Raw genomic sequence first — 14,103 nt, 5'->3', positions numbered from 1 at the left:
AGACGAGCAACCAAATAGTCAGGATACGTGTATATGACCAAGGAAAGTGCCTACGCCTATAGTATCTTTGTATATTTTGAACAATAAAATTGAAATGGGTCCAATCGCTAAAGTGACTATGTCTTAGACTAGCTGGCAAACGATGTCCTGTGTTAAAACGTATAGCTGGTTAGACCGAATATCTCCTATATAATTTTTTTCTCTTGCCACCTTGCCTAAATGATTCGTGTACCAATGATCCGTAAATGATTTCAAATAGGAGCTAAATAATTTCAGGGATCAAGCAAATCACTAAATGTTTCAAACTAACAATCTTCACTTAATAATAATCAGCTCAAATTCCTCTAAGCTGGATATACTATACTTGACTGGTCTTTTTGTTGGAGTTCCCGTCAGACAATGTCTTTGAATCAACAACATACGAGTCCTATGGCACAGATGTTCAGCCCATTTCCTCTTAATTGAAGCTGCCCTGACTCCTGGATGCTCAGCGCCTATATGCTATCACATATAGCATTCAACTATCATATAGGTATAACCCCGATGCCTTGGCTGTACTTCGCCAATAACGCTCAACCACGTCTTTAAGCTGGAAATCCCCTACTATCTCGGAACATTTCTAAACTCTGTGTCTCTGTCTCAGCTTTCCGATGCTTAGCCTATATTTGCTATCATCTATAGCATTCAACTACCGTTAAGGTAAAACTCCTAGATGCGCTGGCCCTATAGCTCAAAACCTAGTTACAGTTCTGCAACTCTTCTTTAGTCTATGAAGGTGAAATATCCTCTTTATGATAATTTATCCGCCTTGGCAACGTAGTTGCAATAACTTTAGCATCAAGGTACTGGGATGAATTATTGGTTGAATTCTCGCTGTGTCTACATCAACCACTTGATACAGAATGAATTCGATTCTATGTCATCCATCTACCTATTTATACCTTACCAGAAGTGAGCTTTGATTAGTGCTATTTATAAAACTTGTTTCTGATTAGTTCAAATTAGCACATGGTATCTTACAATGGGTACTTGTTTTAACAAATCCCTTTTACTAGTGTATATAATATGGGTGATGCTGGGATCCAGCTAACAGTGTAATTAACCCAAATCGTCCATAAATGACCCAATTCCTATTATTTATAGGAATTCAAGTATAATCATGGTACTGATAGCATGAAAAGGGAGTCATAAGATTCTTTCACTGGTTGTAGGTGTAGATGGGAATGTCCGGTCTCGAGGGTAACTGTTGAGTCGGTAACGAGGCTCCTTCCGAGTTACCGTGTAAACAGTTACCCGGGAGCCGGATATTCCCATCCGCAATTACAGCCAGTGATAGAATCTTTTTCTTGCATACCATATTCAACAAAAAATAGTAAAAAACGAATTCAAACAAATGATTTTCTTACAGCACTTTTATTCTTACAGTAGCGTATTAACAGGGCGCGGGAACTTTACGTCCGTAAACAGGAACTACGTCATGTCGCTACAAAGACGAAAACAACGTAATAGTTACGGTTTTGTTTTATCATCTGCAGCGAAACTTTATGTTATTTCCGTAAAATGACGTTTTTTGAATCGAGAAATATGTTATAAGGAACAAAGAGGAACTATCAAGGTATTTGAATTTCATCCCGTTTTACGTAAAATCTTACGCACATCTTCTGTAATTATGTAGTTCGTTTTACGTCATTTACAGCACGAGGGTCGTTCGTTTACGTCATTTACAGCACGAGGGTGGAGTTTTCCAGTCCCAGTGAAATCACCAGAAACCTAGTCTGGTATGCAGGAAGGCACTATCTACGCTTATGTGTTACGTTATCAGTATATCAAATATACAGATTATTCTGACAATAACATAGTGTATTAGGTTCTCCTGGTTTTTTTCCTGACCAGATCACAGCCGGCGTGTGCAAGCCTAGGATGATCCAGGTTTGGTAAATTTTCTCTAGCCTAATACTATATTCAAAATCAAGGTCTGACAGACAAGCTGTAGTGGGCCTTCTTTTTTTCCTCACGAGCATCGCCAGCTGTACTGTACATGTGTGTCTTTAATATTATGTATTTCGAATTTTTGTAAATTGAAATAAAATTTACTCAAGGTTTGGGAACTTTATACTCCTTAACAGAAGTGATGCCATGACGTTGTAAAGAGAAAAAACAATATGGGGTTCCAGCTATTTTGTGTGTATCGTTTAATCAAATATTGAAAAAAATAGTACGTAAATCTAGCACCTTGATACAGCTTGGGATATATTCAGTACTGTATTAGACTAGAGGACATTCCGTCGAAATTACATGAAAAAGTTGTATATAAAATGCTTACCCAGGTTATATAATACGGGCAATTGAAAACGATGAATGTGTTATTTGAAATAATTTTGAGAGTTCTAGTTACAAATGCAATAATTTGAAATGTTTATGGTTTGACAAATTTTTACATCCAGAACTACCTTGAGCAATATTTTTTTTTCAGACCTAACACCTATCATCATAGTAAAAACATATATCTGAAAATGTTTCTTTTTATTTTAGATAAGATAAATCGATTATATAGAATATACTGTAGACTGTCCGTCATGTTTGTTGTATACATGAAATGAAAAACAATGGTCTGATAAGTATACAACATTTACTTTTACAGTTCGAAGCAAGCATCTGGTGCCTAGCTGATGATGTCTAGTGCAGAAAATAATGTCCCAGCCTTTGGAGCGGATATTAGAATGGAATTTATGTTACGTGAGAACAGCGTGTTCCTGAACCATGGCGCGTACGGGGGCAAGCCAAGATGTGTACATGAGAGACAAGTCAGGTTTAAAACATTTCATTTAAAGACATTGTCGGTTTACGCGAAGTCTGACTGTGAACATGGGATGCGCACTATCAAAGGAGCGTCTCAAAATGCATTTTTATTTATAATACTCAGGACAAGGACAATTAAAGTTTCGTTTCTAAAATTAATAAAAACAATTAATTATAACATGTAACAAATGCAAAACCCATTCTAATCTATCAAACGGTTGAAGCCGGTTTTGTACTCTTCCTTCCTAGAAGACCTGCAAAAATATCTATAGATCTATAAAAATGTTTAAAACTGCAGTATGTTAATATAATAATTCTTTTAACATCTCATCCCTACGACTGTACACAATAATTTTTCACACCACACTTGTCAGTTTCATTTTAATCTCACGATGTTTGCATACGTCATGTATGCATTTGATTTACTATTCCGTAAAAAAACTGATTGTATAAAGTGGTGCTAATTATTCTCGACACAATTTTGAAGTTTAATTTCTACCTTTGTGTTTCTTTCAAGCATGGGTCTTTTCAGTTGTTTTAAGTTAGTTTTATACATATTACGATCATACATATCACGTGCTAATTATATCTAAGGCCTACTGACTTCGCAAGATTTTCACATTTTTCGTTGAACAGTTGAGTACATTGAAGTATGAACGTCAGAAAGAAGAAGAAAAAATCATCAAATATGCTCGCAATATAGAATAAAAACAATTTTGAGAATACCCCTATGATTTAGTTCACATTCACTGTACGATATTCACATATACTTAGACCGATAATGTCTATTAACAACAAGATACACAACACACAGTAATCCTTAATAAAAATGAACAACAATCCTTAACGAATGCTTATACACAAGTAATAGTATAAAACTTGCTTTATATAAGAGTACATACCAATAAAAGAAACACAATAAAGTGGGTTTAAAAATTGGCATAAATTAACTTTACATGCAATGTACAAAGCAGTATCCGGATTTCCAGTTGGAATATAAGGCCTATACCCTCTATCATATGAAATAAATATGACAAATAACAATGACTACAATATAATAAATCAATATTTAAAATTAAAAAAAATATTACTCACGAAAAAAGGTAACCTTCTTTCTTGCGCAAACTGAAAACGTAAGGATTTTTGCACGTGATGTCCAACACAAATTGCTTTCTTTTGATTTCTTTCCTGTTTCTTTATTTTCTATTGAAACTTATTTTCTTCGTTTGTGTTGTTAAATATATGCCACATTAGACATAAAATGGACCCAGTTATTCGAAACTTTCACAGGTGATTAAGCTAACGGTCGATTAACTTTTAAGGTTATATTTCAACAATTTAGAGGACTTGGTAAACATATGTAAGAGTTAAGTATTATGAACACAGACAAGTTAAAACATTAAATTAACGCTTCCCAACAAAACTTTTATTTTGAAGCAAAAGTTTAGATTAGGTTAACAGCCGGTTAAAGTTTCGGACAACTGAGTCCAGTTGATAACAGAAATGCTCTCGTTTACTGATACATGGAATACCTGTTACACGTATTATAGCATAAACTGCTGCTTGTGTTGTGCTCAGGGGGTGTCAATGTGTGTTAAGGGGACGCATACTTTGAAATTAGAAAAAAGTGGGTGGGGTATGATAAAATTTACCTGCAAAAAAGTACAAGGTTTTGGTACATGAAATGGATACTGTTTCAACTGTTATAAGTACACAAAGGATTGCTCACTAAAATAAAAATGAGAAAACTGAAATAAGAAAGTTATTGTTGAATTACATAAGACTTCTTGTGTACATTCAAAGTCAACAATTAAGACTTTTTGGTGCGAAAATAATAGTGCTTCACCTTGTCCAAACATTTATCAATGCCGTACAGATTCTAATTTAAAGAAAGAATGTGAAATATGGTCACTGTCTTGCTTTTCATTTCGCATATGTAAGCTAAAACACATTATTTAGTTTGTTTACAAAGTAGTGCATAAGAAAAGATACGGTGGTCAAGGAATGCCACATTCCAAAACTAAAAGAGTATATTCCCCTTAATACATTAAACATTATCGTTACAGAAGTCTAGTGGCTTACAATAAGGGCCTAGAAATGTTGCCATTATTAATTTTTAACTTGGTATTCATGAACTACAATGCACTTAAATATCAAAACACATTCAACAGACTTTTGAAAATGTATTGTCTTAAAAATCCCTAAAATAAGGTATGAAATTTGGTTGAGAGGTCCAATCAATATGTATATGTGCAAAAGTAACATTCTAATCTTGTTCACAAAAGTTACTAATACACAGCAGGCATGTCAATGATCAAAACTGGACGAATATACAGTTATCCTCACTTTAATGTCATTTATAATTTGTCCTTGAATTCTCCACCATACTTTTCATAATTCTATTTGCACGAGTTGCACGAGAATGCTGTCATTCACGTAAAAAAATGGGGTCAAATAAGTTGTAAATGCAATATCATCTAAACGTAATTAATGGATTATGCAGTTCAAGATAAACTTTATCTCATAACGTAACGAACATGTATAATGTTTCAACAACAACTTTACTTACACTGATTTAAGTAGCAGTCGGTTTATAAGTGACTTTATTGATTCATTTTATGTTTTGTTATTGTTGTCAAAAAGTATAACGGAAGTGCCTCACAACTGAAGCGGAAACCAGTTTGATGCGCAAAGTAGTCCAATGTAAGTAATATTTTTTGACAAATGTCCACAGAAATTAATAATTTTCTAATATTAAAGACGAATATCTGAATAGGATTCATTATTTGATAAGAAATTATAATCATCGACATATTTTTTTAAAAATCGTACACGTGCTGACACCTAAGTTGTCTCCCGTTGTTTATTAGAGTTACCTTTCGTCCGGCGCAGTAATACATTTGCAGTGAATCGCCGAGAAGTCGTGGGAAAATTAAAAACCATGTAAATAAACTAAAATGAACCACCTTTTCAAGATGAATTTCAAGTGATCGCCATTATGCATTTAAGCCGCCAGACCTGTGTAGCATCTTAGATATCTGTTCTAAGGTATTCATTGTGTAGAATGTCATGTTATGCCCTTGTAATGCTAATCCCACTCTGATTTTTTTGTTTACATTTTTATCAATGAGAAATATGGCGTCCATCCCGAGCTGAAATGACATGGCGTTAAATTTTTACATGTTTAAGCAAACCTGGTGTGTTAGAAAGAAAATCTCATCCCTTCAACATTATTTGGAACACTGTTATTGTAAAAAACCTGTTTTTTTCCTTATACAAAAGCTTAATATTTTGTGTTGAATGTACTTTCACAAAGACCTCTGTTTTCCTAGTACATTCATAGTACCACATCCTTACCCACAAAATACTGAATATTACAGGTGTCCATCAGTATTATATCAGTTTAGGAATATGTTCTTTATTTTCCCACCATCGATTTCTTGAATATGCACCCCTTCCGCATTTCTGTATGAACTGTGAATGTAGCAATATGCGTCCCCTTAACAGGCAGATTCTTATGTGCTGTAAACACACCTTTTCACATACGCGCGTTCCGTGGCAAAGCATATACGTATTACGGCCAAGTAATGCATAATTCAATAGGAAGACGTACACTAAACAAAAGTAGCCAAGACGGCTTTTGAATGTTTCACGTGTTTCCGCTAGTGACAGGCTTACTCACCATGCACGTTGTTATTCATTGAATTGTACTGTAAAACAGAAATAGAGTACAGATGCCTCTCCATATTCCAATCCATTTGTTTTTAATACTTTGATCTTTACTCACGTTTAACTTTCGTAAAAGCAAGGCTGTTATCTCCTAGAATTAATAGAATAAGAAAATCGTTTTGGTTTCCGAAAACATTTAGAAGCAAGAAGTCGTTCAGTTTAAGCTTCTGCATGATGTATATTAGCATTTCATCAAGACTTCTCACATTATGGTGATATTTTGATATTTCAGATATTTAGAAGAGCTTGAGTCGCACCCTGACACCTGGTTTCGGTATAACATGTACACATATCTTCGCAATTCCAAGGCTAAGGTGGCAGAGTTCATGGGTATAGATACCGAAGACACGTTTCTTATACAAAATGTTACAAAAGGTTTGCTTAAATTATATTTTTTCCTTTAGACAAAGCCCAATGTTCATAAAAAGAATATTCAAGAACTCCGAAAAATTCAAAAGTTTAACATTTGAGGAGTTACGATTTCTTATTTGTACGGTGAAGCGTATGTGTACGATACGTTATCAAAATTCAGAACGTTCACTACTTTTCGACTTATTCGTAGAATTTAGCCATACACGTTCAAAATGTATTTAAAAAGTTAAAATTATAAACGGTAAAGTTTATACTTAGAAAACAACCCGGTAACATCTTGGCACTGTCTACAACACGCATGCGCACACGCAGATAGAGCCTTTATGTAATTCCAACATCAACGATATATATCGTGCCGCGTGCATATTGAGTGAGTGAACATTTTGACGACATCGCCATTAATTGTATTAACATCAACACGGGACATCAAGAAACAGCTAATCATACATCTCGTCACAAGTTGAAGCTAATACGTGTGACGTCAAAACGTCGTAAAATACAAAGTTAAAGGCGTACGCTAGAATTCCCTGTATATGAGATGGGCGAAAATTTTCCCAATAACAGAATTTCTTTAAACTTTGGATATTGAAGGACAATCATCTAAGAAACAAAACAATGCAATAAAAATCATAGGTCACCGGATTCGAAAAAGAGTTATCTGCCCTTGAAAACGCCATTTTTGGGGGAAATGCCGTTTTCAAGGGCAGATAACTCTTTTTCGAATCCGGTGACCTATGATTTTTATTGCATTGTTTTGTTTCTTAGATGATTGTCCTTCAATATCCAAAGTTTAAAGAAATTCTGTTATTGGGAAAATTTTCGCACCAAATTCTAGCATACGTCCTTAACATCCCCTTTTTATTCGCCGACGAACATTTCCGCCAAGATAGCTGAGGTTCAAGGCACATAAACGAACTTACCCGAAAGCCATATGTATAGTTGCGTAATGGCTGACAGATTATTTCATTTAGGTGGCCCAAAGCAATAAACTAGGCTTTGTTTTGTTGAATTACCACTGTAGATGTACTTTTAGAATTAGGTAGAAAGAAATAAGAGAGAATGTTGTGTTTTGTGAAGTAAAACTCAGTTTTAGCATGAGCAGTGATACCAGGTCTTAATGTGTTATGTGTCTTAGAAGATACCGTATATGATTCATTGTTTTTCCACTTTTCATATCAGGTTTAGAAGAGATAATGAGTTGAACACTGAAATGGGTCTGGCTATGTGTGTCAGCTCTATAAACATTGTCCATTTCTTTTAGAATGTATATTTAATGTCGCTAAACCGTCAAACAAAGATCTGATTATCGAGATGGAAATTCCTGTCACCCATAATGACGATGTCTTTATCAACTGTAGCATACTTCCCAGGAAAGTAGGTCATTTTTCCTCTTGATACATCTGACATTTTTTTTGTGACATCTCGCAAAGTGTTTTCTACTGACGCAAAATCGTCAACGTTTTCCTGGAGGTACGTGTTACTCGATCGTAAACATATTATGATTACAAAAAAGAAATTATATTTAAACAATTTATTGACCGTCTTTTATTCCAATTCCCCGCATTCATTCTGAAATCGAAGCTAGTCTGAACTGCTGACGCGACGTCTAAATATGTTTTCTTATGTTTTTGGTGATGTCTAAATACAGTACTTAAATACATTACTGTAGGACATAGTAGCCTGCAGCCCTCTAGGAAATTCAAGACTCGAGTGAAAAAAGTATCTTGCACAGAAAAATATATTTTGTATGTTTTTATTCTGTTTATTTCAGCAATCAATACAGTGATGAAAACTTTCCCCCTGGGATGTGATGACGCGTTCCTGATTTCGTCATTAACGCACCCTGCTGTGAAAATGACGGCTAGTGTAACGGTTGCAAGAGTGCAAGGTAGGAGAAATGCGACTTTTGAATTAAAACATATAAGTTTGAACCGTGACTAGATGTCTTTTCAGATATGATATTTTACAGTTCATTGATCCAAATGAAACAGGAAACATTTATAAAAATCAAGGCGTAATAATTTCACATATATCATGTAGTTGATTGAGTCATATTGGAATTTGACATTCGTTAACATTTGCTTACCAACGTCCTGATTTAACGCTTGCCTTTAAAACAATTTAGTTTGTATAATCAGGTGCAAAGTTATACAAGATGGACGTCAAGTTCCCCATCACGGATGGCGATTCCATTGTAGAAAAGTATGATGATTTCTTGTCTAAACACCCGGACATAAAACTTGCTGCATTAGGTATGTTCCTATATTTGGATATCTGTAGTTATACATAAAGTGTATGTAAATAGTTATGTAAGCGCTTCATCTGATAAAAACTACTGTTCCGATTTGAAAGAATTTTATCAAGATTATACTATGTTGTTTTAAAACAACTGTAGCTGGCCTCCAGATTTTTGCTAAAAATGATCTTTCTTTCAAATTGAAAGTTGGTCATATTATGAACATTAGAATATGAGGTTGTGTTTCTAAACTATTTTAAAAATGCCAAATCAAGAAAAAAAGATGACCACGTCTAGAATCGAACCCGGACCGCCGCGGCAATAAAGAAGCTCCCCGCTGTCGTTACCAACACCGCTATAGAAGAGATTTAATTTTCAATCCGTGTTAAATACAGATATTCATAATCGAGGCAATTTGCCTTGAGTAAAGCGTTGCAGTAAAAAATCCAACTGGTTCTCATGTGTTTCCATAACATATAGTCTGTCAGTAAATAAGCTTCAAAGCATTCTTAAGAAATACAGCATTAATTTCCAGAATTTTTTTCGAACGATCTGGAGGCCAGTGTTTTCAGTTGTTATTTATTGTTACCAAAACATTACCTTAACAGCTAGGCCTGGAGTCATTACTTGCAGTGTTACCCTGACACATTAGTTATCAGTCAATGTTTGTGGTTAATCCCAACAAGTGAGCTGCCAGACGTTATTTGAGATTTTACCCTAACAGCAGCTAATTTGCTATTCTTTGTTGTGTATCTTCAATAGTTGATTTGTCAGTCGGTATTTGCGGTTTTACCTCACAGCTGCGTTCAAGTTGCACTTTGCGGTGTTGCACAGATCGCCAAACTGCCAGTCGCACTTTTTGGTGTTGCACAGATCGCCAAGTTGCCAGTCGCACTTTGCGGTGTTACACAGATCGCCAAACTGCCAGTCGAATTTTGCGGTGTTGCACAGATCGTCAATCTGCCAGTCGCATTTTGCGGTGTTGCACGGATCGCTAAACTGACAGTTGTTATTTGTGGTGATATCCCAACAGCTTAGTTTCCAGTCGTTTTTGCAATAGTACCAAAACGGCTGTGTTGTCAGTCAGTATTTTAATGTTACATCAATAGCTGAAATTTACATTATTGTATTAATGTTAACCAAAAAGCTGAATTGTCATTCTTTATTTGCGTTGTAACTCAATGTGAGTTGTCAGTCGTTATCTGCAGTGACACCATACCATGTGAGTTGGCAGTCGTTATCTTCAGTTGTACCACACGACGTGAATTGTCAGTCTTTATCTGCAGTGGAACCAAACCATGTGAGTTGTCGGTCTTTATCTGCGTTGGTACCAAACCATGTGAGTTGTCAGTCGTAACCTGCGGTACCAAACCATGTGAGTTGTCAGTCAGTATCTGCGGTACCAAACCATCTATGTTAACAGTCATTCTTCTAATGATTCCTCAACAGTTTAAATTTGGCTGTCGTTATTTGAGGTTTTATTCCCAATACTCGTACCTGAATTGTCAGCCGTTATTTTAATTACCACAACAGCTGAATTCTCAGTCGTTGTTTTAATGTTACCTGTATAACGGTTGAATTGTCTGTCGTTATTTGCATTGCTGCCTAAGCATAGCAGTGGAGATATCACTAATTATTTTGACGTTAAAGGAACAGTTAACTTCTTTAAAACTCGTAATTTCGCTATTTCCAGAACAGTTACGTATTGATAGGTGAAGTGTCTGATGTGAAATTATTTATAGAAATATAAAAAGGGGAAACAGGAAAACAATTGCCCTGTAATTCCGCTATTTCCAGAACAGTTACGTATTGATAGGTGAAGTGTCTGAAGTGAAATTATTTATAGAAATATAAAAAGGGGAAACAGGAAAACAATTGCCCTGTCTAATACAAGAAAGTTAAATACGGATCACAGCTGATCTACAAGTACCGGGGGTATCTGAACCGTGTGTTTTCAAAGAGGTCACGCTGTGATCTAATTTTCCCATTTTTACTAAATAAGAACGTTCCATAAAGTCAAAGAATAAAAATCCAGCAATTGCTTTTCGCTTTGTGTGTGTGTGTGTGTGTGTGTGTGTGTGTGTGTGTGTGTGTGTGGGAGGGTGGGGGGGGGGGGGGTCATGCGTGCGTGCATGTGTGTGTATGTGTTTTTTATTTTTTGTCTTTATTTATACAGAGCATATATCAAGTCCAACTGCTGTTGTGTTACCTGTCAAACGTATCGTAGAGGTGTGCCACAAACACGGTGTTGTTGTTGTCGTAGATGCCGCTCATGTTCCTGGTCAGCTTAAAGTAGATATACAAGATATTGATGCCGACTTTTATACCGGTAATTTTCATTTGATTATAAAATACAGTTGGAACTTAATGCATTAGTATTTTAGAAGTTGTTGGACATATGAATATTAACTGAAATTAAGGTTTAGGAGTAAATCTTCAAAAGACAGAAATATTTGGTAAACGAACAACATCTTTATCAACAACTTCTACCTGGTCATTATAGGTTCTGTCGTACGTTGCCCCCTTTTGAAAATGAGTACCATTTGTAAAGAAATAAAAATAAACAATTGCAAATGCATCAGAACAAAGATATGTAACTGTTCTTTAAAGATGGTGGGTTTTAAAGGCGCTCAACTGTCCGAACTGTGGCAAATGGTTTCAATAACATAAGTTTATTTCCAGAAAATTTAGATTGGTAACTGGTGTTCCATCAGGACACCGCATCTTGTCATACATCTAAACAGACAATAGCATATAAGTTGTGAGGTATGGATTCGAAAGTCTCTGTTCCCATCCTAAATTTCCGGTGGTATACAGGAAACACCGAAGTGACGACTGCAAAAGCGCGATGTAAAGACTCTAACATGACTTAAAACTAATCTCAAGAAAAACCGCAAACTATGGACTTGTAAACTATTACAGCAAATATAAGATGAACATCTCTCGTAGATGTTTTTTTCGTGTCGTTTAATTCGATATTTATAACTGTGCTCGGATATTGAAAAAAACAACAACAGTTTATTTGCAGTGACATATTGTATGGAAATATCTGTAATTTCAGGTAATTTGCACAAATGGGTCTTCTGTCCGCGAGCTTGTGCCTTTATTTGGATGAACCCACAACGCCAACATTCTTGGTTCAAGCCACTTGTTACAGCTGCCTTCGACAATGATTCGTTACATGTTGCTTTTGCATTTGAAGGTATCTTTGTTTTGTGTCTTTTTTGAGATTTCTGATTGCAGATTTCAGGGTTTCCTGCTTCGAAATAGCTTGTTCTGAAGAAAGTAACTAAGTGTAAAACCTGTGTTATTTTCTAGAATTAATAACAGTATAAACATTTACTTGAAGCTGGTCGCACTCAGGAAAGATTACAAGCTTCATTTGAAGCTGACCTCACTCAGACAAGTTAATAAACTTTATTTGGTCCGAGAGCTCACGGACTTTTATTGCAACAATTGAGGCCAAAAGAAGTTAATACCTTTTTTGAAATAATATTTCATATCCTCCATGAAAACCCATTTCTTAAGTGTCAAAGCCGTGCCTATCTATATTTTGTTCACTTATGTTTGTGATAGGGGAGGTAGAACTTATTTGTAAAAATTTAGGGGGTAGGGTAAAGTTTACGTCTACCAGTTTTTTCACTGTTTAATTGCAGTAACTATCTAATTGTCAGTAAATGTATATATGTCAACCAATGTCAGCAAAAAGAAATTCATCAAAAAGGAATGAAGAACAAACATTATATTTAAGGTCAAAGATCAAATTTATGTACAAATCACAAAAATTGGCATATTTGAAATTTACTTTTATTCTTAAAAATTAGTTTGTTATCATAAGTCACTCAGTTTTATTTATGAAATGTGTATATATCAGCTAAAGTCAGAAATGCAAATCTTCTTGCAAAACGTTACGGTCAACCCTAATAATTGAAGGTCAAATTTCATTTTCATGCAAAAATGTGAAAAATGTTACCTTTACTTTTTTTATATCTGTTTAATATGTATTCACATTATTAGTCAATGAAGTTAATTCGTTTTAATGTCTGTATGTCAGGCAAAGTCAGCAGTGCAGATGTAACCTCAAAACTGCCAAGGGTAAAGCTTATATCAAAGGTCAAAGGTCAAATTTGTGTGAAAAATTGCATGAATAGCTTCCTGTTTGAAATATAACAGCTATTTCTAATCATTATTAGTTATTGCTCGTGATTTATTTTAATGTATGTATGTCCCACAAGGTCAGTAATAAAGATATCGTATGAAATCAGGCAAGTTCAAATGTGATATTAAGGGTAAAAGGTCATTTTCATGTAAATGAATGAAAAAAATAGCTCTTTAATTTTTGTTCTTGTTAATAATATCTTGTCGATGTTAGTCATTGATATCAGTTCATTTTAATGTATAAATGTTAGGCAATGTCTGGTATGCACATGTAATTTCAAAACATTCAAGGTAAACCATAATATCAAAGGTCAAAGGTCAAAAAAGTGAGTAAAATGTTGCAATAATGTCACCTGTTTGTAATAATTTTTATTGTTTAAAAGTATTTGTTTTGTCATTTTAGTAACCGATTGCTGTTCATCTTACTGTATATATGTCAGACGATGTCATGGAAGAGACAATAAGTCAAGGTAAAACCTGGTATTGGAGGTTGGGGTCACTGTTGTATAAAAATCACAAAATGTAACATTCTTACTCATTACTTTGTTCAAAAATAGCTTGTTGATATAATTCACTGTTAGCTATTTACTTTAATGTATACATGCCAGGCAAGGTCAGCAATGTAGGTCTTATCCCTATAAGTCAAAGGAAAACCTATTATCAAAGTTCAAAGTTCAAATTTGTGTAAGAATTCGCAAAAAAAACCCCCAGCATTTTTGCAATGATTTTTCTTTATTGTATAGGTTATTTTTGTCTCTACTAATAAAACTGATCATTATTCATTTTAAAGTATATATAACAGACAATAT

General features: G+C 34.8%; 1 protein-coding gene across 1 annotated transcript in view; it reads left to right on the top strand.

Annotated features, from left to right (window-relative positions):
- The window catches only part of LOC123564270 (uncharacterized), a 69,470-nt gene that overhangs the window by 45,525 nt on the left and 9,842 nt on the right, over positions 1–14,103 (top strand). Inside the window, exons 11-16 of the mRNA XM_045357736.2 lie at positions 2,667–2,809; positions 6,761–6,903; positions 8,672–8,788; positions 9,039–9,152; positions 11,313–11,465; positions 12,198–12,338. Of these exons, the coding sequence (XP_045213671.1) occupies positions 2,667–2,809; positions 6,761–6,903; positions 8,672–8,788; positions 9,039–9,152; positions 11,313–11,465; positions 12,198–12,338 (811 nt within the window). The remainder of the gene's footprint in view (positions 1–2,666; positions 2,810–6,760; positions 6,904–8,671; positions 8,789–9,038; positions 9,153–11,312; positions 11,466–12,197; positions 12,339–14,103) is intronic.

This window comes from Mercenaria mercenaria, chromosome 15 (genome assembly GCF_021730395.1).
Source record: "Mercenaria mercenaria strain notata chromosome 15, MADL_Memer_1, whole genome shotgun sequence".
In the NCBI taxonomy this organism is placed as follows: domain Eukaryota; kingdom Metazoa; phylum Mollusca; class Bivalvia; order Venerida; family Veneridae; genus Mercenaria; species Mercenaria mercenaria.
This window is presented reverse-complemented; position numbering and strand designations above follow the sequence as displayed.